General features: G+C 41.0%; 2 protein-coding genes across 6 annotated transcripts in view; one reads left to right on the forward strand and one right to left on the reverse strand.

Moving 5' to 3' along the window:
- Window positions 1-234, forward strand: part of KHDC3L (KH domain containing 3 like, subcortical maternal complex member) — a 1333-nt gene extending 1099 nt beyond the window's left edge. The window contains exon 3 of the mRNA XM_025890612.2: window positions 1-234. This exon is cut by the window's left edge and continues 218 nt beyond it. Coding sequence (XP_025746397.1) covers window positions 1-81 — 81 coding nt within the window. The 3' untranslated portion in view covers window positions 82-234.
- OOEP (oocyte expressed protein) overlaps window positions 1-25229 on the reverse strand; it is a 43029-nt gene that overhangs the window by 13015 nt on the left and 4785 nt on the right. Inside the window, exons 1-3 of one of the 5 annotated variants that reach the window (XM_073905224.1) lie at window positions 12189-12433; window positions 11785-11964; window positions 1455-1704 (exon numbers count right to left, since the gene is read on the reverse strand). In XM_073905224.1, coding sequence (XP_073761325.1) covers window positions 1700-1704; window positions 11785-11964; window positions 12189-12378 — 375 coding nt within the window. In that variant the 5' untranslated portion in view covers window positions 12379-12433 and the 3' untranslated portion in view covers window positions 1455-1699. Of the gene's footprint in view, window positions 1-1454; window positions 1705-9269; window positions 11534-11784; window positions 11965-12188; window positions 12434-25229 lie in introns of those variants that run through there. The other 4 variants (XM_025890613.2, XM_073905223.1, XM_073905222.1 and 1 more) reach the window with 4 other exon arrangements.

Here is a 25229-nt window from a genome sequence, read left to right on the forward strand (position 1 = left end):
CAGCGGTCCCCCGAGGCTGCCCGGGAGGCGGCGACCCAGCGGTCCCCGGACGCTACCCAGGGCCTGGTTACCAGGTCATAAAAGCACTCGGGGCCTGGGAGCAGGAGCCAGGCAAAGATAAAGTGGAAGACCTTACTGCAGCTCTATTCATCTAAGTCCTGCTTCCTTATGCAGAAGCTGGGGAAAGAATGGTGTGGGTAGTTATTGGTCCCCGCCCCCATGTTAAAAGTTTGCAAACACACACACACAAAAAAAAAAGTTTGCAAACACTGATCTAAAGAGTTCTAATAAAGAATTGAAGTTCCCTAATAAATAATTGAATTTCTCTAGCGTCTATTAATTGGCAGGTAAAAGGGGAGGGAGAGGCCTTTTCTCCAGCAGCCAGTATCTGCCCTAGGCTGCTCTCTACCTAGATGCAGGTGAGACCTCTTGGTTTTCTAGCAGCCCGAGGCAGCACTCTTCCCAGCCACCGGCTGGTGCTTCCCTCGTGCTCTTTAACCGCAAGAATCTGGTTTTGCCGGTTAAGAGACTTCTCCAGCCCATCGAGTCCGTCCTCGATTTAAAACTTAAAGCGTGTGGTGTTTTTACCCTAGTTGATGTGGGATGAGAAAACTTGGTTCCAACCCGATCCACGTGGCTGGATATATCGTGGCACCGGAAGCAGCCCCCGACTTCCCAGCTCCTACACCTGACGACGAGGAAGGGGGAAATTGGGAGAAGGAGCCAGGACTCCCCTGCTGTTGTCCTCAAGTCTTGCGGGGGTCATCCCACCTTCAGCGAGGTTTGCTGCAAGTGAGACACCAGCAGTGCTGGTGATTCTTCCCTTAGTAACCGCAGCAGCGGGGAGTCCTGGCGCGGGATGATGGCTAGTCCTCTTTGCCACTTTTTTCTTTTTAACTGAAATATATTTGACATATAACGTGTAAATTTAAGCTGTACATGTTAATTTGATATATTTACATATTATAATGATTGCCTTTGTAGTGATAATTAGCAGCTCTATCATTTTGGCTTCCTGCTCTACTCCTGGCAGCTGGAACTCCAGTGCCAGACTCGCAGAAGGAAGCAAACTGTTAACAGCTGGGTGCTAAGATAAAGAACCAACATGCAGCAATGTTTGGTTATGAAAATTTTCATTTAAAAAGTTCAAGGTAACTGGGGCACCTGGGTGGCTCAGTTGGTTAAAGGTATGCCTTAGACTGAGGTCATGATCTCCAGGAACTTGGATCAAGCCCCCCACCTCCGGCTCCCTGCCTAGCAGGGGGTCGGGGGGTGATCTGCTCCTTCTCCCTGCCCCCCCTCTTGCTCTCTCTCTCTCAAATAAATGAAATCTTTTTAAAAAATTCAAGGAAATCTAAAGACCAAGGGAGTGGAGTATATCATGTACCCTTTAGTCACCACTAACAGATGACCGCTCCAGTTTTAAATAAGCACTTAGAAATAAAATGCAAAGCTGAATTTATAGTAGTTTATTAATTATTTTTAGAAGAAGCAAAGAAAAGCCTAGGTAGAGTGAACTTCAAACATTTAAGACTCAAAAACAATACAGACTCAGTTTCAGTTGAAGCCACATCAGAGTAGAATGAAGACTCGATGTTGACTCTTTCCTTCTAAGTAGTACCCATATGACCACAACGTCAGATTTTCTCCTTTACAAGAAAGATTACTGGCAGCAGATACAAGCCATAGGAGTCCATGACTATTCTGAAATTGAGACAAAAATATCCTATACATACCCACAGAGACTTGTCTGAGATGATTTTGTGAAAGAAGAAAATGGTAAGTTGGAGATTAGAACCAAGAAAAGAAGGGAGGTTGAACTTGAAATAAAAGCATTTAGGTGTGATGACACTTATGTAAAATTCTCTATGCATATCGGGGCGCCTGGGTGGCTCATTCATTAAGTGTCTGCCTTCAGCTCAGGTCATGATCCCGGGGTCCTGGGATCGAGCCCCGCATGGAGCCCCGCATCGGGCTCCCTGCTCCGCGGGAAGCCTGCTTCTCCCTCCCCCAGTCCCCCTGTTTGTGTTCCCTCTCTCGTTGTGTCTCTGTCAAATAAATAAAACCTGTAAAAAAAAAATTCTCTATGCATATCAAGTGTTGGTTTTTTAAAAATCTATTATTTAATCCAGAAGGGCAATATCAGAGTAAATAAAGAACAAATGTTCAATGAAAAAAAGGAAGAAACCTATTAGACTCCTCTCAAAGCAGGGCATGAAGCAGTGCCACCTGAGTTTTCACCCAGTTCAAGGTTCCCAGAGCTCCCCATCTGCTCTTTTCAACCTATTCTCTTACAGGAAAACACTTTGAACAGTTTCACTAGTACTTTTACATAATTGCACATACTTTTTTTTCTTTCAGCAACTTGATTTTCCTAAGAGTACACTTTAATTTAACCCCTTCCTTGCTACTGGTTGATTAGTTTCCCAAATTTCTCAATTACAAACTGCTGCACTGATTTTTCTACTTGTGTCTTCATGTCTATGTTGAAATTTTTTTAAAGATTTTATTTATTTGATAGAGACAGTGAGTGAGAGCACGAGTTGGGGTGGGGGGAGAGTGGAGGCAGGAGAGAAGCAGCAGACTCCGGGCCCCACGTGAGGCTTGATCCCAGTACCCTGAGATCACAACCTGAGCTGAATGCAGACACTTAACCAACTGAGTCACCTAGGCGCCCTTATGTTGGAATATTCCTATAGAAGTCTTCGTAGAAATAGAACTGCTGGGTTAAAGAATGAGCACCTTTAAAATTGAGATCATTCGCTTGATCCCAGCTCAGGTCTTGATCTTGATCTTATTTATTTATAAATAAAATTAAATTGTTATATTGCCAAACTGCCCTACAAAATGACCATACCGATTTATTTTCCCACTACAAGATATGAAAGTTATTTTCACTATATTTACCCAAATTTAATGTTACCAATTTTATGTACGCATGTGTCACTTTTCTGTTTTTTTCAATACCTATCCCACTGTTTTAACTATGTAACTTTATAGAATGTTTTAATATTTGAAAGGACAAGCTTACTCTCACTGTTCAATTTGCAGTCTTGGTCATTTGTTTTCCAGATGAAGCAACTTATTTATTTTTTAATTTTAGTTAATATATAGTGCAATGTTGGTTTCAGAATTCAGTGATTCGTTACTTACATAAAACATCCAGTGCTCATCCCAGCAAGTGCCCTCCTTAATACCCATCATCCATCTGGCCCATCCCCCATCCCCACCTCCTACCTCCATCAACCCTCAACCCTATTGTTCTCTATCATTAAGAGTCTCTTATGGTTTGTTTCCTTCTCTCTCTCTTTCTCCTTCCCGCCCTTCTCATATGTTTATCAGTTTTGTTTCTTAAATTCCACATGCGAGTGAGATCATATGGTATTCGTGTTCCTCTGACTAATGTAGTGTGTTTAGCATAACACACTCTAGCTCCATCCATGTTGTTGCAAATAGCAAGATTTCAGTCTGATGGCTGGGTAATAGTCCATTCTGTATAAATACCACATCTTCTTTATCCATTCATCTGTCAGTGGACATTTGGGCTCTCTCCATAGTTTGGCTGTTGTTGATAATGTTGCTATAAATATTGGGGTGCATGTAGCCCTTCAAATCTGTATTTTTGTATCCTTTGGGTAAATACCTAGTAGTGCAATAGCTGGATCATAGGTAGTTCTATTTTTAACTTTTTGAGGAAACTCCATACTGTTTTCCAGAGTGGCTGCACCAGCTTGCATTCCCACCAACAGTGCAAGAGGTTTCCCCTTTCTCTGCATCCTCACCAATACCTGTTGTTTCTTGTGTTGTTAATTTAGCCATTCTGACACATGTGAGGTGATATCTCATTGTAGATTTTATTTGCATTTTCCTGATGATGGGTGATGTTAAGCATCTTTTCATGTGTCTGTTGGCCATTTGTATGTATGTCTTCTTTGGAGAAATGTCTGTTCATGTCTTCTGCCCACTTCTTGACTGGATTATTTGTTTTTGGGGTATTGAGTTTGAGAAGTTCTTTACAGATTTTGGATACAAACCCTTTATCAGAAATGTCATTTGCAAATACCTTCTCCCATTCCGTGGGCTGCCTTTGAGTTTTGTTGACTGTTTCCTTCTCTGTGGAGCTTTTTATCTTGATGAAGTCCCAACAGTTCATTTTTGCTTTTATCTCCCTTGCCTCAGGCACATGTCTAGTAAGAAGTTGCTAAGGCCAAAGTCAAAGAGGTTGCTGCCTGTATTCTCTGGGATTTTGATGGTTTCCTGTCTCACATTTAGGTCTTTCATTCGTTTCAAATTTATTTTTGTGTATGGTGTAAGAAAGTGGTCCAGTTTCATCTGCATGTTGCTGTCCAGTTTTCCCTACACCATTTGTTGAAGAGACTATCTTTTGCCATTGGATATTCTTTCCTGCAGATGAAGCAACTTACTAAAAAACAGAAAATTGGTTGAGGGAAAAGACATATACTTCCAAAATACTGGGTTTGTTCTATTAAGGTACACTCATTTCTTTCTTTTAAACTATATGCACATTGTATTTGCATGAAAGAGTATATTTTAGGTGGTGAATTAGAAGGGAAGATTGTTTGGAAACTGAGACCCAAGGCAGTCAGTGAAAAGGTTGTCAAGGAACAAAAGCAAAACTACAGAAGTCTGGAAACAATGACATTTGTTTGTACATTTTGCAGGTAAACCTATTGAGGGCCAGTAAAGAGATCCGTCTGTACAGTTTTTGAATAGGCTGACTAGAGACATCAAAGAAAAAAGTTCATTGTTGATAGAATCCGTAGAAAACTTTTGAGGTTAGCTGTGGATCACACATGGTAGCCTATCGCAAGATCTTCCTGCAGCTCCACTTGAGTTAAGCCAGGTTGGCACTACTTATCAGAATCTCTCAATTTCACACTTTTGATCAAAACAATGCCTTTTTAAACATCACTAAGAGTGGGACAAACAAAACATGTGCCTCCTGATTTATCTAGTATTGTTGCTAAAAATACATAATCTAGAGCTCACATGAGGAAACATCAAAAACAAAAGGATTTATAAGCGAGAGAAAGAGAAAACTGCAGACTGAGAACAGTGAATCCTACTCACACATTTTGGGGGCAGGATAAACTGGTTGACAGCAAGTAGTTTAGCCTGGACAGTGTCTCCGAGTGAACTCACTAAAGGTATAAAAGAATACAATTTCAGTTGTTTATGGATTCTCTGGAAAACCTTGAGAATTTAGCTGTGGAGCATATGTAACAGGCTATCTCTGTTATATCTGCCTATATACTTCTGTTAGTAATTTAAACTTAGTAAATATATAGCTTCACTATTTACCTCATCAGAATTTTTCACTAGACAGGCAGGAAAAATCTTAGGTACAACCTTCCCAGATCCTTCTGAAGCACCTGTATAACCAGGCTTTAAGAAGAACTCTCACCTTACAGTATCACCCCCTAAAAAAGTGGTTGTGACTATAATTGTAACTGCATTAGTTTTTTATTTTTTTAAAGATTTTTATTTATTTGAGAGAGAGCGTGTGCACACAAGCAGCGGGGAGGGACAGAGGGAGAGGGAGAAGCAGACTCCCCACTGAGCAGGGAGCCCGATGCAGGGTTCGATCCCAGGACCCTGAGATCATGAACTGCGCCGAAGGCAGACACTTAACTGAGCCACCCAGGCGCCCCTGCATTTTTAGATTAATCTGAGAACTGACCACATCTATCAACACTTGCACTTTGCTATCTGAGAAGGTAGCGTCTCTATTTATTCAGTCGTTATTCCTTCCTCCTTCCTTCCCTCTCCTCCAAGTGTTGTCATTGATTTTAGGCTTTGTCCTTTTTATGTTTAGTCACAGATATGTCAGTTAAAGGAATAAAGTTTCTCATTTTCTCAGAAATAATTTTTCGTTAATCTGAAGTAGAATAAATTGGGACTTTATAACCCCTAAGGCAACAAGTAAAAAATTTTTAAAAAGTTATTTAAATGGCATATCAAAATTTATTTATATAACACAAGATGGAGGAAAAAACCAAAGACATAGGAAACAAATACCAAAATGGCAGACCAGACATAAATCCAATCATATTGATAATCATATTAAATTTAAGTAGACTAAATCCTCCAGTCAAAACTCAGAGGTATTCCAACTAGAGAAGCCAGACTCAAAAGGCTATATTTTATATTATTCTATTTATACCAAATGTTCAGAGAAGGCAACTTTGCAGAGACAGAAAGTAGATTGAGGCTAGAGACAGTGATAATTGACTACAAAGGGGAACAAGGGAATTTTCTGGAGTGAAGGAAATGTTCAAAAACTGCTCTGTGGTGATGGTGGAACAACTCACAAATTTACTAAAGAAAACTGAGTTGTTCATTCAAAATTTTATAGTATGTAAATTGTAACCAATTAAACAACTAATTTTTTTTTAAGATTCTATTTATTTATTTGACAGAGAGAGACACAGCGAGAGAGGGAACACAAGCAGGGGGAATGGGAGAGGGAGAAGCAGGCTTCCCACTGAGCAGGGAGCCTGATGTGGGACTCGATCCCAGGACTCTGGGATCATGACCTGAGCCAAAGGCAGACGCTTAATAACTGAGCCACCCAGGCGCCCCAACAACTAAATTTTTTTTAAATTGAGTGCAATAGCACTAATACCCAAATTCTCCAAAATGAAAATTCTGACAATTGACAAAGATGTAGAGCAATTCAAAATCTCATACATTGCTAGAAGGAATGTAAATTGGTTCAATCACCTTGGCAATTTGAACTTGTGCACATCCTATAACCCAGCAATTCCAATACTAGATATATACTCAATAGAAATGCATATACGCATGCACCAAGTCATGTATAAGAACTTTCAAGAGTAGCACTCTTCATTATAAGCCCAAACAGGAAACAACCAAAATGTACATAGAATAGAAAACTAAATTATGGTTTACTCATACAACACTCGTAATATGGCTAAATCTTACAGTAATTCCATTTATATTTAAGTCAAAATAGTAGTTATCCCTGGGGAGGGTGCAAATGGAGGCTACTGGAGTACCGGTAGTTTCTTCTCTGGGTGCTGGCTAAATGGATGTGTTCCCTTTATACCGTCTGATGGATCTTTTCACACTTTGAATGTGTGTGTTTTTGTATGAATGCTATGTATCCATAAAATGTTTACTAAAATAATAGAAAAAATAAAATAGAAAAATATTTGGAGTAATGGAAAGCTACTTGAAGGTAACACGGGCAGTGAGATTTTTGAGTAATTATTTTAATACTTTATATATTGCCCTATTTTTTAAAAATATTGAGCATGTAAGTACATTTACCATCAGAAAAGTCAATAATGGGACTACTAGGTGGCTCAGATGGTTAAACATCTGCCTTCGGCTCAGGTCATGATCCCAGAGTCCTGGGATGGAGTCCCACATGCATGCAAGGGGCTCCTTGCTCAGCGGGGAGCCTGCTTCTCCCTCTGCCTGCTACCCCCACTGCGTGTACTCTCTCTTTGACCAATAAATAAAATCTTAAAAAGAAAGAAAGAAAAGTCAATAATGCTGAGATGGTGTTCTGAACAAAAGATTCACAACAGCTGTGTTTCAGCTTTGAAAAGGAAAGAAAACTTTATTATTATTATAAAACCTAATAGAAACAGGAGAGGAAAGGAATCTACACATGGATGAAGGTAATAGTAGGCAATGAGTGCCTAAAGTTACATCAAACTGGGTACTTAACAACATCCAACCTCAACAGCAAGGGAACCCGGTGGAAACAGGTTGGAGTCCCAATTGAGAGGCCTGCATGGAGCATCCTCCCCTCAGGTGAGACTTCCAACTGACCATCCCCATAAGGGCCATATTTACAGGGCAAATAACAGGGTTTGAAATGAAACATTTGTTCACCTATGTGCAGTTTGGATCGAACCTGCTTGGCCTTGGCATTTCTGGCCTAAGGCACCTCAGGGGTGATGGGGCCAGGGCAGAGCCCCAGCACAGACAGACATGGGTACAGTCAAAGGGGAGGACCCAGGTGATGGTGCTGGAGAGCCATGATCTTTGAGTCTCTATGGGATGAGGATCAAATTGCATATATTAGTGGGAGAAAGTTTCTGTTGACATAGATAAAGAATAACAAAGTCAAAAGAGAAAAACCAAGTGTTGGGTTTGGAGCTGTCACACGTGAACAGAACAAAGCAAAAAACAGTTATTTAAAAAAAGAAAAGTGAATGCTATTTTTATTTTGGATGTGGTACCAATAAATAGCTCTATTCTAACAACTTGTTAGAAAAAAGTCTTATCCCTCAATAGAAGAACAAATACTGTTCATTCTTTACAGTTAAGAGGTTTATTCCAATTCCTCTTAAAAAGATATAAAAACTTGGGGTGCCTGGGTGGCTCAGTCGTTAAGCATCTGCCTTCGGCTCAGGTCATGATCTCAGGGTCCTGGGATCAAGCCCCGCATGGGGCTCCCTGCTCAGCAGGAGGCCTGCTTCTCCCTCTCCCACTCCCCCTGCTTGTGTTCCCTCTCTCACTGCATCTCTCTCTGTCAAATAAATAAAATCTTTAAAAAAAGAAAAACTATGAGAAATGAGTCTAAATTTGGGTGTGGAAAAAAAGAGCCAGTGGAAAAGTATAAAGGATTTGGATCCTGGAATCAATGTTCTGGTTCAAATCTCACCCATCCATCCCCACATCCTAGCTCTGTAACCTTAGCAAGCTAATCATGGCTTATTTAGGTACTTGGCACAGGGCCTGGTATGTGATACAAATTCAAATAACTAGCTAATATTACCACCAAATTCTGAAAAGTAGAATGACAGCGCTACTCTTTTTATTAAAAAGTTATGAAGGGGGACACCTGAGTGGCTCAGTTGGTTAAGCATCTAGACGCCTTTGGCTCAGGTCATGATCACAGGGTCCTGGGATCGAGTCTTGCATTGGGCTCCCTGCTCAGGGGGTGAGCCTGCTTCTCCTTCTGCCTCTGCCCCTCCCCTGCTTGTGCGCTCTCTCTCTCTCTCAAATAAATCGAGTCCCACATCGGGCTCCTTGCTCAGCAAGGAGGCTGCTTCTCCCTCTGCCTGCCACTCCCACTGCTTGTGCACTTGCTCTCTCTGACAAATAAATAAAATCTTTTTTTTTAAAGATTTTATTTATTTGAGAGAGAGAGAGAAACAGCATGCCAGGGGAGAGGGTCAGAGGGAGAAGCAGACTTCCCAATGAGCCAGAAGCCTAATGTGAGACTCGATCCCAGGACTCTGGGATCATGACCTGAGCCAAAGGCAGTCGCCTAACCAACTGGCACCCCCAAATAAATAAAATCTTAAAGAAAAAAGTTATGAAGGTAGTAAAAATGCTGTATCAGCACATGGTGAAAGGGAACACAGAAAAACCATACTAAATGTTTTAGTTTGCTAGGGCTGCCATAACAAAGTAACAGACCGGGAGGCTGAAACAACAGATATTTATTTTCTCAAAGATCTGGAGGCTGGAAGTGTCATCATAGTTGGTTTCTTCTGAGGCCTCTCCCCTTCGCCGGCAGATGGCTGCCGTCTTGCTGTCTCCTCACATGATCTTCTCCATGCACCCACCTATCTGTGTGCATATTTCCTCTTCCCATAAAGACCCCAGTCATATTTGAGAAGGGCCCAGCCATAGGACCTTATTTCATTTTAATTCCCTCTTTAAAGGCCTCTCCAAATACAGTCACATTCTGAGGTACTAGGGGTTAGGGTTTCAACATGTTAGTGCATATAAAGGATGAAAAATGTGCAGGATAATTTAGTAATTTAATTCTGGATAATTTTTAGAAAATTAGAATGTTTTAAGCATAACCCTCTGCCTCCAAATAGCAGTAAAACAATGTTCAATGGCTTTGTGGATTTCCCACTAGAAATAACCTGTAGGAATATTTTGTCAAATTTCTGCAGAAGGAGAAAAAGCAGGAGTACCTAAGCTTAAAAGTAAGGGGTTGGGAGGAGGGGGAAATCACACAGAAAACATAATTAGTTTAACTATATAAAATGAAAATTTCTCATATACAAAAAATTTGAGAAGGGGTAGAAAATACCGGTTATAACGGACTATTATTTGTTACAAAAGCTTGTACAGATAATAAAAATCTATATCTTCAAAGTTTAAAGAATATAGGAATGAATAAAGAAAAATGTAAAAGGATTTTATAAAAATGTGAAGCAAAATAGGAAAATGTTCAATATCACTTGTAATCAAAGCAGCACATTTTAAGACTTGTGCAGGGCACCTGGGTGGCTCAGTTGGTTAAGGCTCCAACTCTTGATATCGGGTCGTGATCTCAGGGTAGCGGGATCCAGCCCCAATTCTGTCTCTGCGCAACTCAAGTCTCCTTGGGATTCATTCTCTCTCCCTCTGCACCACCCCCACCTGTGCACACGCTCTAAACAAATAAGTAAAATCTTTAAAAGACTTGTTCATGTGTGTTTACAACCCTTGCAAACAGACAGAATCCATTACGCATAGGGGTGAAGAAACTTCATGAGTTAAATCAATTCCAACCCTGTGCTGAAGCCATAGAGCTCTTGACAACCTCTCTCCCAAGAATCCGGCTTCCTGAAAGTGGAGACAGCAAGAGGTTGGGGCTGTTTTGCACAAATTGGTCATAGCATGGTAATGAGTAATGGAAAAACAGCCCAGTTCATGCAGGGCACCTGTGCAGGCCTCAGAGGAAAATGAAACAGCTGGCTTGGTGGCAGGATGCCTTCCAACAGCCAAGCTGTCAAGGACCCTGGCTGCTCTCTGGTAAATCACAATGCTAACAGAATACATAACTGATTGCCTCAGCTTTTGTGTTGGAGCACCCACCCATGTGCAGGGAGGAAGCCTCCACTCCAAGAAGAAAATGCACATTAGGTGCTACCCAGAGGCCAAACCACCAACTTTAAAGTGAGAGCCTCAGAGGAGAAGCACTGGCATTACCTATGAGCTTATTAGAAATGCAAATTCATGGGCCTGTGCTTCAGGGCCTGACTCTGGCCATAAAATCATAAAAGGGTTAGTAGATTCAAAATGATAGAGGCAAAGGAAAAAACAAAAATAAAACCACTACCTATCAGCCTTTTACCCACCCCTCACATCAAGGCATGAATGAACAGAATCAATCTTTTATATATTTGCTTAATTTTAAGTGAGCAAAGATCTTTAAGCCATTGGACAAAAAGGAAATTCATTTACTAGAATGGCACTACAAACTCACTTTTGCATCAGAATAATCAAAGCACTATCCATCAAGACACAGGAAAAAAAAGAATGCAGAGATTTATGGATACTTGCTTCTCTCCAACTTTAGTAGTAGAAGCAGGACTGTTTCTCACAATGCTCCTGAAAATACTTATGCAACAGGATGCTGGGGGGCCTGGGGACCTGATGCACACGCCTTCAAGAACTCCTCAAGTTGTTTCATCTTCTCAGCTGGATAAGGAAAAATGCTTTCTGTTCCAAACTACTCCATCATTGAAGGGAGTGAGGGAGGAGGGGAGGTGCTAGCAGCATCACTTCTCAGGTAGAGTCTCTGAACCTGAGATGTGGAAACAGTGGTGAAACCAAGCTGAGGCTGCATGGGCAGTGAATGTGTTAGATCTGTTTACGTTCCCAAGGTCCCACTTGGGACTCCTCTTACAAAGGGATGCCCAGGGGCTGCATGCAGAACACTGCAGTTAGGAAACTGCAAAAAGTTTTGGTAAGGTAATAAAGGCTGGAAGAAAGCCTGGTACAGCCAGGTGGTTCACTGGTGGCTCCCTCCACATGCAGGTTTTTAGAGACCCTCACCTCGGGCACGATGTTTCTGGTGCCAGGATGCCAGGCTCAGGAGCACGCTCTTCACCCGGTTTTGTACACCGGGCCGTCCGAAGATGGTGATTTCAACCAAGTCCCCAGAGTTAACTATGTCCACCGTCAGCAGGACTTGGCTCATCCACTCCATTTCTGGAATTATGGCTCGGTCTGGGCCTAAACAGGAAAAGAGAGACTCTGAGGGGAAGCATGGTCGAAGGTGAGTAGGAGCTAAATTTGAAGGGAATTTTGGCCGGAGAAGGGAAGAGCTGGAAGGTGGGCATCATGGCATCAAAGGTGGCCTGCAAATCCGGCAGAAACTGTTGAGAGTTGCTCTGCGGGGTCTCTCTCCTCTTGGACTGGAGGGGAGTCATACCACTAGCACCCCTGGGGTGGCTCACCGAAGATCGAGTCAGCCAGCCATGCCTCCAGGTAAAACACCAGTGGGTCTCTCAGTTCCTGCACAGGAAACCACCACGGCCGGGTGCGAATCCGCGGTGGTGGAAGTGGTGACCTGAGCAGCCTGTCCAGGGACTGGGCGGGCGTCCATTCATCTCCCTGGGCCTTAGCAACACCTGCGTCGTCGACCATACTAGGTCCAGCAGCCCAAGCAGAGCAACGTCCAGGGAGCGCCAGCGCAACTCCAGTAAGGGGCGAAGGCTGTGCCCCCTTTTACGGTTTCCGGCCAGCCCCGCCTCTTCCTGCGACTCCTCGCCATCCGTTCCGGGTGAGTCGACCTAATTAACACTGGGCGCCCTTCGCTGGTGGCGTTGGGGAGCCAGCCACGCGGGCTTCGTCCCGGATCCTGAACTAGCATTTATTTGAGCTTCAGCTGGCTCTCAGAGGCTATCCGTGATCGTCTCCGCTGAGCCAGGTAGCACTTAGCCTCAAAGGTCCCTACCCCAGCACACAGCTGATTGATAGCGTGGTTTGGATTGGCGGCCCCGTTGACCCGGACTCACTTTCCGTGCCTGGATTAAGGTTTCTGCGGTACCTTCCAGAGGTAGGTGGATCAGGCTCAGGGCAGGCTCGTCGAATCTACATTTTCTTCCTTCTGCTCCCTGTGTCTCCCAACTCTCCGTTTGGTTAGTACTTCAAAATACTTCAAGCAAGTGTGTCGTGTTTTAAAATATAAACGTCAGAGGTGGTCATTATAGAACACGTAGGGACTCTAGACAAATCCCGTTTATTTCCAACATCCTAAAACTAGTGTGGATGCACATTTCTTCCCAATGTTCTTAATTTTAGCTAAAAATTTAAATTAGTAAAGATTTCACACAAAGTTATATAACCAATACCTATGTGACAACCCCACCATCGCCCCATTTAACAAGATGTTAACATTTTCCCACATTTGCCTCGCTTCTCTCTTCTTTAAAATAGATAGCACTTAAATCTTTCCTTTCCTTCCCCACAAGAGATCATTGTCCTGAAGCTGGTGTGTATTATCCCATGCATGTTCTACTTTTTCTAGTACATTTCTAGAATTCTTGTTTGGTAGTTGTTCTAGAATAGATAGCATATGCTGTGCAAACTATATTTTGTTCTTACAATTAGCTATGATGTGTTTGTTTTAAAAATCTTCTAATGGTCACCAAAACAAATTGTGTAATATATGGTGATTAACATAACAATAAAAAATTTAAAAAAATCTTCTAATGGAAAATTTTGATCATTTACAGAAGGCTGATAGTATTAATATCCTGAATTCCCTCATCCACATCATCCAGGCTTCAAAGGTTATCAGATAATCTCTACAAGAGGAGATACTGACTCTAACTTCAGTGGATATTTTTATTTCAATTTAATTTTAAAAATCAACATAATATATGCACATTGTAAAACAAAAGTTCTCAAGGGTGTAAAATAATATATGAAAGTTCTCCCTTTCAAGTATTCTCCCTCATTCTCTTACTAATCTTTTTCCAATTGTATGTATTGTGAATGTCTTCTTTTAGTTTAAATTGTTTTTTCACGTTAAGGTGTCTTTTGTTAAATAAAAATTTTAATTTCAATATAGTCAAGACTTCTAAGTCTTTATAGTAAGTGCATTCTGTGTCTTGCTTAAGAAATCCTTCTCGGGGGGCGCTTGGGTGGCTCAGTCGTTAAGCATCTGCCTTTGGCTCAGGTCATGATCCCAGGGTCCTGGGATCGAGCCCCTCGTTGGGCTCCCTGCTCAGCGGGAAGCCTGCTTCCCCCCTCCGACTCCCCCTGCTTGTGTTCCTGCTCTCCCTCTCTCTCTCTCTGTCAAATAAAATCTTTAAAAAAAGAAAGAAATCCTTCTCTGCCCTGAGGTCTAAAGACACTCCCATACTTTTTACTAAGTATTCTGAAGTTTCTAAGTATGTAAATCCTTGAACCATCTGGGGTTAATTTTTTAAACTTGGCATAAGGGATATAATTTCATCGTTTCATAAATTGATAATTTTTTCCTTCAGCCATTCTCTTGAGGATGCATCCAACCTGAGGCCACTTCCAATGATCTTGAAAATTTTCAGACTCCTACATATAACATGAGTTAGCCACAAGGCTGGTTTGTAGTGATTAATTATTAGATCAAGAGAAAGGCAAGATCTAGACATGTTCCTTTGCCATTCCCATCTAGATGGCAAAGTTTATTTCTGATTTAGTTTTATTTTGGAAGTGTAGCTATTAGGGGTCTTAGCTTTGTGCAGAAACTCTATATTAAGTTTCATACATCTAGCAAGCCTTGGGTTTTATTTGCTGACCTCATGCCAGCTTCAAACGGAATTTTTTGAAATTTAGCAGAATCTGCCAAGATGAATCATTCTATTACCTCCAAGGCCTCTTAATTTAACTTTGACAGGGACAGGGCATGATTTGAATACTCCAATATTTTCTAGCTCTGTGGCTGAGTGCAAGTTATTTAAGCTCTCTGCACCCCATAAAGTAAAAAAATACTACCCAGAAGACGTCAGCAGACCACATGCTTTTACTTTCTTTGCTTAGCCCTGGAGGAACCAGTCTGAGGAGCTTTGGGTTCAGACAATAAAGCATGTGAGTGAATTGATTCTCATTGAGAAACTTTGTTCTTCATAACTTCACTTCTTATAATCTTCAATCTTAAGAAATCTCTGTACAATGAAAAATGTTACAAAGCCTAATGAAAACATAACACTGATTTTTTGCATCAAATAGCATCAAAATATATGTTACGGAGAGGAAAAATGGTTAAAATGAGGAAAATAAACTAGTAAAGAGATATTTAACAAATCACAAACAAGGAGAAATCATGCAGAAAAAGAATATAATAAAGGCCTCATAGTTCTGAATATAGGACAGTTTTCTAATGTTTAGGAGCATTTACAAACAGTAATTATACACTAGTTCCCTCGGATGGATGGATGGATGGATAGGTAAGGAGACATTATACCACACTACTAAATAATACTCAAATAAAGTAAGAAATGAAAATCATCACTGATAGGCTATTTAGAATATAAGACTAATTTACAAAGTACATTTCGAAAAACATTATGGAAAATGTACATTCAGAAAAATCTAGTTTTCAGTCCCCTCTTGTTAATCCTGTCTTCTCCTCCCCAACAACTATTATTCATTTTTTGGATTATCCTTCCATTGCAACAAATGTAGATACAAGTATCTGGGAATTTTTGCTTTTTACTTTTTTGTAATATTACATGTATTTTATTGTACTCCTTTCCCACCAACTTTTTATTTTGAAAAAACGTTTGGGAAACCTATGGGAAAATTGTAAGAATATTAAATTTACATTCTATACTTTTCAGTTTCACTAGTTAACATTTTCTGTCATTTATCTTATCTCTACCTTCACGTAGTTTTTCATGAACTTTATAAGTTGCAAACACCATGACACTCTACCCCAAGTATTTCAACATTATCTCCTAAGAACAAAGACATTCTCCTACCTAACCATATAATTATTCAATCCAGGAAATACAACATTGATTCAATACTGTTGTCTATTATACAGTCCAATTTCAATGTCCCCAATTTTTCCAACACTGTACTTTATAGCTAATTTAAAAAAATCTACAGTCCAATCAAGGAGCATGCACTCCATTTATTATCATGTCTCTAGTCTCTTAATCTAGAGTCATTCTCTGTTGTTTAATCTTTAATGACACTGACATTTTAAAAATATTTTAAATTTTGTATTGTGAAAAATTCTAAACATATACAAAAGTATATCTGGCCATTGTTCATTCATATATTCAGTCTCTCAGTTCCCACTTTTGGCCATTCTTTCATTTTTTTTTAAGACTTTATTTATTTATTTGACAGAGAGACACAGCGAGAAAGGGAAAACAAGCAGGGGGAGTGGGAGAGGGAGAAGCAGGCTTCCCGCGGAGCAGGGAGCCCAATGCGGGGCTCGATCCCAGGACCCTGGGATCATGACCTGAGCTGAAGACAGACGCTTAAAGACTGAGCCATCCAGGTGCCCCCTTTCATTTTTTTTTTTTAAGATTTTTTTTTTTTTTTTTGAGAGAGCATGAGCGGGGGTAGGATCAGAGGGAGAGGGAGAAGCGACTCCCCGCTGAGCAAGGAGCCTGATGCGGGATCATGACCTGAGCCGAAGGCAGACACTTAACCAGCTGAGCCACCCAGGCACCCCATTCTCTCATTTTTGAGGGGTTGACCAGTTCAGAGAAAACTAGAGATCACTGTTTGGAAAGCCTTCCGTTGTCTTCATAATCAACTGTACTGCAAGATCTTGTTGCCTTTTTTTTTTCTTGTTGCCTTTTTTATTCATGGATCATCTTGGAGATCATCTGGTGAGAGAGTGTGTAGAAGCACAGAACCCTGGTAGAATCTTTTGACACCAAAAGAAAATTCAGAAAACTTTACATGGGACAAATATTTTGAGTGGGAAACAGACTGTTGGAAAATAGGGAGACTTCCAAACCAAAAGTAGCTTGAAACGGTTTATAAAGCATGAATGAAGTACCTTGTTTTGTGTTATGATTGGCTACGAGAAACATACATTCCTTTTAGGATAGTAGTACTACATAAGCTTACCTGTTTGTACCTGATTAGCTAGGAAGCTACCAGGTTATCTCACATGAAAAAAAAAGCTTAGGTTTTGTTTCAGGGAAATCAGGATAGTTTTAAGTTTTGGTGACGTGACGAAGAGTGTTTGATGTAGAGGTATATTTAAACTGTGGCCTCCTTTAACAAACGCAATATATCTGCAGGGCCATTATGACAAAAACAAAAACAATCAGTGATCCCTATGAAATACTTTGGAATCAGGAATCCTAATTGTCCCACCCAGGCCAAGAGAATGAATCCTGTAGACCATGAGCTTGTCCGGATCCCTCATGCAAAATTACATGAAATGACTTTTTGCAGTTAGTGATAACCTAGGGAAGGAGGCTGTCAGGAGCTCAGCTTAACAGGGAGAGAGAACTGAGCTGCCGGGTGACGGAGTAGCCAACTAAAGCCACAAGCCAAAAAGGAAAGAGTTAAGCCTTTAGTCACTTACTGCAATTGTACGAGCAAGAGGCTAGAAGCAGAGGAAGCGCTGCCTCCCTCTGTTGCATTTTCCCTCCCGGAGGGTGGCCAGTACATAAACACGGACATAGGTGTCTCACAGTTGAGGGAAAACAAAAAGCTCTGGCAGTTTTATGGATCCTGAGGTGGTGGGGGCAGAGGAGGAAGGGAAGAAGGAAGGGCTCAGGGTGGGAAAGTACTAGCTACTGAGTAGGCGGGGAAAAATTTCTTCATGGTTTCCTCCTCCTCCCTCTCACTTCCCCTTCAACTCCTACTGAAAAAGATCTCTGACCAAGACCTTGGATAGAAACCTAGGAATGTAAATATTCAAAAGAGCTTGATGGGTCTGGAAGGGCCCAAGTCCTTGACTGCAACTCGCTGCAGAGACTGCAATGCATTGGCTGCACATTCTCAGAAAGGAATCTTTTATCAGTTGACTTCTTTTGGTGGAATATATTCTTCTCTTCCTGGTAGGTAAATTTCTTGACAGTTTGCATGCCCAAAAATGTTTTAACATTCTGCATGTCCATAGTTTAGTTGGGTTATATTCTGAATTTTAAATAATTTTCCTTTACAATTTTTAAAGCAATTCTGCATTGTCTTCTGGCCTCTAACACTGCTAGAGAACTGAGATGCCATTCTGGTTTTCATTCCTTTTTTTAGGACTATCTTTTTGAGCAGGTTTTGGTCCATAGCAAAACTGAGCTGTGAGTTCCCATATACCACTTTCCACCTTCACACAACACAGCATCCCCACTAGCAACATCTTGCATTGTTAACATTTGTTAACCATCAGTGACCCTACAATGACGTATCACCCAAAGTCCATGGTTTACATTAGTATTCACTCTTGTCCATCCTATGGGTTTTAACAAATGTATGATATCCACCATTACAATATTACACAGAATAGGTTCCATTCTTTTTGCATGTCATTTTCTTTTCTGTCTCTGTCTATAGGTGTTTTGGACCTTTTCTTTGTCCTTTAGTGTCCTGATGAAGTGTAATTTTTTCTGTGTAATTTTCTTTTATCCATTGTGTTGATCAGTGTGCCTTCAGTGTACCTTCTCTTTCAGTTCTGGGAAGTTTTTTGAACTTTTTTTTTTTTTAAGATTTTATTTATTTGAGAGAGAGAAAGAGAGCATGAGCAGGGGAGGGGCAAAGGGAGAGGGAGAAGCAGGCTCCCCACTGAGCACGGAGCCCAATGCGGGGCTCTCCCAGAACCCTGAGATCTTGACCTGAGCAAAAGTCACTTAACCGACTGAGCCATCCAGGTGCCCCTTTTTGAACTATTTCTTTTGACAGTTTCCTCCTCAACATTTTCTCTATTATTTTCTGAAACCTCTGTTAATTGACTGCTACATTTTATAATGGATCTTCTAGACTCTTCCCATATTTTTCTTACACTCTCTTTCCTATTTGATAAACCTCTTTTAGTCTTTGAATATTCTTTTTATATTCTGTTATTTCATGAATTTAATGTCTTCTCTAATCTTTCAGATGATATTAATGCCTTTTCAAGTTTTCTTCTGTTTACTACATTGTTTCTGTTTTCAGATTTCTTTTTATCTTTTTCTCTTTCACATTAGAGATTTTCTTGGAACATTGCTCATTATGTATGGCTGTTCCTGTTTAAAAAACCTGATTGGCAGCTTTATGATCAGGGGTTTACTCAAGAGCTTCATTGTAAAATAAGCTGTCTCAATAGTTTGTAAACTTTAACTACAGCAAAATCACCTGGAGGGCAAGTTAAAACACACATTACTGCCCCACCACCAACTCCTTATCTCCAGAGTGGGGAGTCCTTCCTAAGGCTTGCCCCTCACATAGGAAACTCGGTGGGCAAGTCCCTCCTCCTCACTATCAGGGTTTTGTGTTTGTGTTTTCTTGAACTAATGAATTTCACCTGAGAGGAATTATCCACTTTTCTGCCTGGAAGGTGCAAACCTCTGTCCCAGGATTATGTGAGTCAAATAGGGACAGAGGAGTTGTATTAATCTCCTTATTTGCTTTTGCACCTCTTTACTCTTCTAGCATCTGTTGGCCCAGAGTCCAGAACCTTTCTGGATCTATACCAGTCTCAAATAGGCCTTCAATCAGTGTTGGGAACAGAATGGTAGAAGGAGGGCAATGCTTCTGCCTCTTACATAGACTTTCAACTAATTCTTCCTCCCTCATCCTCACTTTGAGAGGTACTTTGTGTCTCTGTGATTCTACAAAAAAAAAAATACCTCCTTTTCAAGGAGGAGTTGGGGGGGGAGGAGGAGGAAAAGAGAGAGAAAGAAAGGAAGAGAGTAGTTTCAGATACATATGAAGTTATCATTGAAAAGCCCAATTATCTTTTGTACTTTGTTCATCAGGAATAATCATAGTATATTTTATGATATAAATCTAAATCAAAAGGTCCTAGAGGTTTGTCAGTATCCTTTCTGTTCATCATATGTTGACTACAATCTTTTAGGATTGTGTTACCATTACGATTCCGTTTCTTCCATTCTGATATCGCTGATTAACATAATGCCATTTTCCAGATGTATTTAGCCTTATTCTCATGGCAGAGATAAATCAACTACAGTCTTTTTTTTCAAGGTTTTATTTATATAGTTGAGAGAAAGTGAGCAAGAGAGGAGAGAACACAAGCCAGGGGAGGGGCAGAGGGAGAGGGAGGAACAGACTCCCAGCTGAGCCAGGAGCCCAGTGGGGACTGGATGGCCTGGACCCCAGGACGCTGGGATCATGACCTGAGCCAAAGGCCAACACTTAACCGGCTGAGCCACCCAGGCGCCCCAATCAACTACAGTCTTTTTTTTAATTTTTTTAAAAGATTTTATTTATTTATTTGAGAGAGAGAGAATGAAAGATAGAGAGCACGAGAGGGAAGAGGGTCAGAGGGAGAAGCAGACTCCCCGCCAAGCAGGGAGCCCGATGCGGGACTCGATCCCAGGACTCCAGGATCATGACCTGAGCCAAAGGCAGTTGCTTAACCAACGGAGCCACCCAGGCGCCCTCAACTACAGTCTTAAACCAGCCCTGGTGGGACATTTTAAAGACATATCCAAAGAAGTTTCTAGTGATGTCCTCCTTGCTGACAACATAATCCAGTAAAAACTGTAAAAATGAAAGAACCTGGAGCCAAAACATCAAGACCCCCTTAAACATCTCCAAATGGTTTTTACTATGCTTCCCGCAGCACTAGGATTTAATGTTTAGTCATTACATGTCTATTTTTAGGACATATCAAAGCTTTTCCCAAAAAAATTAGGGGGGTGTGTGTGTGTGAAGATGCTTGACTGTGTTTCCTGCCTAGGAAATCCTGAGTTCTATCTCCAGTGATAGAGACACTAGAACCATTATGAAGGGGCTTTGTAAGATATTACATTTTACTCATGATCTCCCTGTCCATCCCAGCTTCACTCTTCAGGCATGATAGAGAAGATAAACAGAGGGGCGCCTGGGTGGCTCAATCATTAAGCGTCTACCTTCGGCTCAGGTCATGATCCCAGGGTCCTGGGATCCAGCCCCACATCGGGCTCCCTGCTCGGCGGGAGGCCTGCTTCTCCCTCTCCCACTCCCCCTGCTTGTGTTCCCTCTTTCGCTGTGTGTCTCTCTCTGTCAAATAAATAAATAAAATTAAAAAAAGAAAAAGAAAGGATAAACAGAACCTTCAAACCTAAGCTAGGCAAACTTTCAGAAAATTCCAAATTTCTTTGGTATAAATTGTTAATGATAAGGACAACTCCCTCAGGAGCTCACTGATTTTCTCCCTATGAACTGATAACCAGGCTTTCCTTTGTGTCTGGAAAGACTGCCCCTAATCTCAATGTTTACCGTATTTAGGCTAACATAACTAAATATTACAAGTACACATTGTGACACTCAGTAGGTACCAGAAGCATTTCTACAACGTCCTCTCAAACAGCCACTTCACAATTTAAATCCTCTTCTAAAAGAGACATCAGAGATCCAAAGACCTTACCACACACCATTAATAACTACCACAACAGTAAAACTCCAGTGTTGATCCTTGAATCCATGTCTCTCAATTTAAATATATTTACCACCCTCAAATCACTGGAAGATTGGATCAGCTGGAGACCTCAAACTGGGAATTCTTAGCAATCCTTCAGAAGCAGATGATGGCATATAGGTGACCCCTTTCATCTAAAAAGGCTAGATGTGGTGACATTGATTGCAGTTCTTTGACACATTAGCAGTTTCTTCATGGAACCCACATGCCGGCTCATTTTATGAACATAACTGCATCCTGTGATTCAACAACTTTACTCCTAAATCTACTACAACATGAGTAAGTTAAAGAATACTGTATGATTCCATTTATATAAAGTTCAAAAACATGCAAGAGAAAGAAAGGTCCAAAGGACTCTGGTAATATTCTTTCATTTGCTCTGGATGGTATTTACAGCAGTGCTACTTTGAAAATTCATTGAGCTTCAGCCTCGTGATTTATACATGTAAGCAGGTAAATTAAAGTTATTTTTTAAAAAGTTTAGAGATCTAGTGATCAAGTACAATTAGCATGTAGTCAGGGTGCTTGGGTGGCTCAGTTGTTAAGCGTATGCCTTCGGTTCAGGTCATGATCCCAGCGTCCTGGGATCAAGCCCCGCATTGGGCTCCCTGCTCAGCGAGAAGCTTGCTTCTCCCTCTCCCACTCCCCCTGCTTGTGTTCCCTCTCTCGCTGTCTCTCTCTGTTAAATAAATAAATAAAATCTTTTAAAAAAATTAAAAAACCAATTAGCATGTAGTCTTAATAAATTCTGACTTATCTATAAAGTTGAAACTTTATTGCACAGAGGCCACATAACAGAGTTAAGTGCCTAGAACACAAGCGATAGCAGTGATCAAAAAAAGGAGAAAAGTAGACCCAGGTTTACAAACAAGATTTGGAAATCTGTCTGTTGGATTTCAGTCTTAAGTCTGAGTTCTGCCTTCAGGTATTGGACAACTTCACTCTGGATATGTAGGGTAAATATAGCCTGTGGGAAGAGCTGAAGGCCAAAACCACACGTTGGCACATCTGGCCATTGAAAATCATTAAAGAAAACGGGTCTTAGGGGAGGGAGGCAAGGTGAGAAAGTGAACTCTCACTTGTCAAAGGGTGCAGTGGTCCAGTAAAACAGCAGAATGTACTTCGAAGAAGGCTAAGGGTGAGCATGGGCTGAGGAATTTGGGGTTGCCACTGCAGACTTCTCGGTAGCCTGGGTGTTCCAGGAAAGAGGGCAAATAGCACCTGAGGCCAGGGAAGGTTTTGACTTTTTTCGGGGCAAGATTTTCTTTGGCCCACCACTCAAGAGATTAATGGAAAGACTTGGGTCAAGTTGATCAGAAATAGGTGGCTCAATTAGTGCTGAAGAAAACCTGGAAGGACACCTGTAATTGTGAAGTAAAAGAAACCATCTATATGAAACGATATGCCCAGTACATTTCTTAAGGGTTATGGGAATGTTAAGGGAATTGTGTCAACTGCCTCTGTTTTCTTGATCAAGTAGTTTGTAAAATCACCTATGAGCTGGGGGGAGGGGCATGATCCTATTAGTGAGGTAAATGTAACACAAGCTGAAGGAAGGAAGTAATAAAGATTAAGAGTGAAAAATCTATGAACTAGAAAACAGAAAAAGTCAATAAAAAGTGGGTCCCTTTGCAAAGAAAAACAAGATTAACAAAGAATAAAATTTAAATTACTAAAATCAGGTAGGGGATGGGTTAGACGGGTGATGGGTATTAAGGAGAGCACTTGTGATGAGTACTAGGTGTTGTATGTAAGTGATGATCACTGAATTCCAGCCCTGAAACCAATTACACTGTATGTTAACTGGAATTTAAATAAAAATTTGAAAAGAAAAAATATTAAAAAAAACCCAATAAATTACTAAAATCAGAAAGAAGGGATGTTATCACTGACCTTACAGAAATAAAAAGAATTATAAGGGAATACTATGAACAAGTATATGCCAACAAATTAAGTAACCTGGATGAAATGGAAAAAGTCCTAGAAAACTACAAACTGCTGGGGCACCTGGCTGGCTCAGTTGGTAGAGCATGTGACTAGATCTCAGGGTCGTGAGTGTGAGCCCCACATTGGGCACAGAGATTACTTAAAAATAATTAAAATACAAACTGCTGATACAGACTCAGGATAAGCAAAATCTGTTTGGGTTTTTTTAAAGATTTTATTTATTTATTTGTTAGAAAGAGAGAATGCACACGAGCAGGGGGAGCAGCAGGCAGAGGGAGAAGCAGGCTCCCTGCTGAGCAAGGAGCCCAATGTAGGACTCAAGGGATCATGACCTGAGCCAAAGGCAGACGCTCAACTGACCGACTGAGCCACCCAGGCACCCCGAAATCTGAATAAACCTATAACAAGAGACCAAATTAGTAATGGAAAAAAAATAAACTTCACTCAAAGAAAAGACCAAGTTCAGATTATTTTACTAGTGAATTCTACCAAATATTTAAAAGAGAATCCATACTGACCGATAATTAAGCAAACTCTTAAAAAAAAAAAAAAAAAAAGAAGATGAAGGAATGCTTCCCAACTCATTCTACGAGGCCAGCATTACCCTGGTACCATAATCAAAAATCTCACAAGAGGGGTGCCTGGGTGGCTCAGTTGGTTAAGCATCTGCCTTTGGCTCAGGTCGTGATCCCAGGGTCCTGGGATCAAGCCCCACATCGGGCTCCCTGCTCCACGGGAGGCCTGCTTCTCCCTCTCCCACTCCCCCTGCTTGTGTTCCCTCTCTCACTGTGTCTCTCTCTGTCAAATAAATAAATAAAATCTTAAAAAAAAAAAACTCACAAGAAAACTATAGACCAATATACTTCATGAATATAGATGCAAACATCTTCAACAGGAAACTAGCAAATCAAATAAATCCAGCAACATTGAAAAATTATACACCACGAGCAAGTGAGATTTATCTCAAAAGTCAATTAATGTAGGGGCAACTGGCTGACTCAGTCAGAGGAGCGTGAAGCTCCTGATCTCCAGGTCTTAAGTTCAAGCCCCACATTGGAAGTAGAGATTACTTAAATAAATAAAAACATTTTTCAAAAGTCAATTAATGTAATATACAATGTTAATAGAATAAAGAACAAATGATCATCTCAACAGATGCAGAAAATGTATTTGACAAAATCCAACAGCCATTCACGATAAGAATACTACTAGGAATAGAAAGGAACTTCCTCGGACGCCTGGGTGGCTCAGTTGGTTAAGCGACTGCCTTCAACTCAGGTCAGGATGCTGGAGTCCCGGGATCGAGTCCCACATCAGGCTCCCTGCTCAGCAAGGAGTCTGCTTCTCCCTCTGATCCTCTTCTCTCTCGTGCTCTCTATCTCTCATTCTCTCTCTCTCTCTTAAATAAATAAAATCTTTAAAAAAAAAAAAAGAAAGGAACTTCCTCAACCTAATAAAAGCCATTATCAAAAAACCCACAGCTAGGGGCGCCTGGGTGGCTCAGTTGGTTAAGCGACTGCCTTTGGCTCAGGTCATGATCCTGGAGTCCCGGGATTGAGTCCCACATCGGGCTCCCTGCTCAGCAGGGAGTCTGCTTCTCCCTCTGACCCTCCCCTGTCTCATGCTCTCTCTCTCTATCTCATTCTCTCTCTCAAATAAATAAATAAAATCTTTAAAAAAAAAAAAAAACCCACAGCTAGCATCATATATCATAAGTAATGGTGAAACACTGATTTTTTCCCCCCAAAGATCGGGAACAAGGTAATGATAGCTACTCTGACTTTTATTTAACATTGTATTGGAAGTTCTAGCCAGTGCAATCAGGCAACAAAAAGAAAGAAAAGGCATGCATACCGGAAAAGTAAGACTGTCTTTGCTCACAAACAAAAAGATTTTATATTGTAGGAAATCCTAAGGAATACACACACACACACACACACACACACACACACACACACACACACACACACAC

Source organism: Callorhinus ursinus, unplaced genomic scaffold, assembly GCF_003265705.2.
Source record: "Callorhinus ursinus isolate GAN/ISIS: 27379988/994484 unplaced genomic scaffold, GSC_fseal_2.0 scaffold22, whole genome shotgun sequence".
NCBI classification, from domain to species: Eukaryota; Metazoa; Chordata; class Mammalia; order Carnivora; family Otariidae; genus Callorhinus; species Callorhinus ursinus.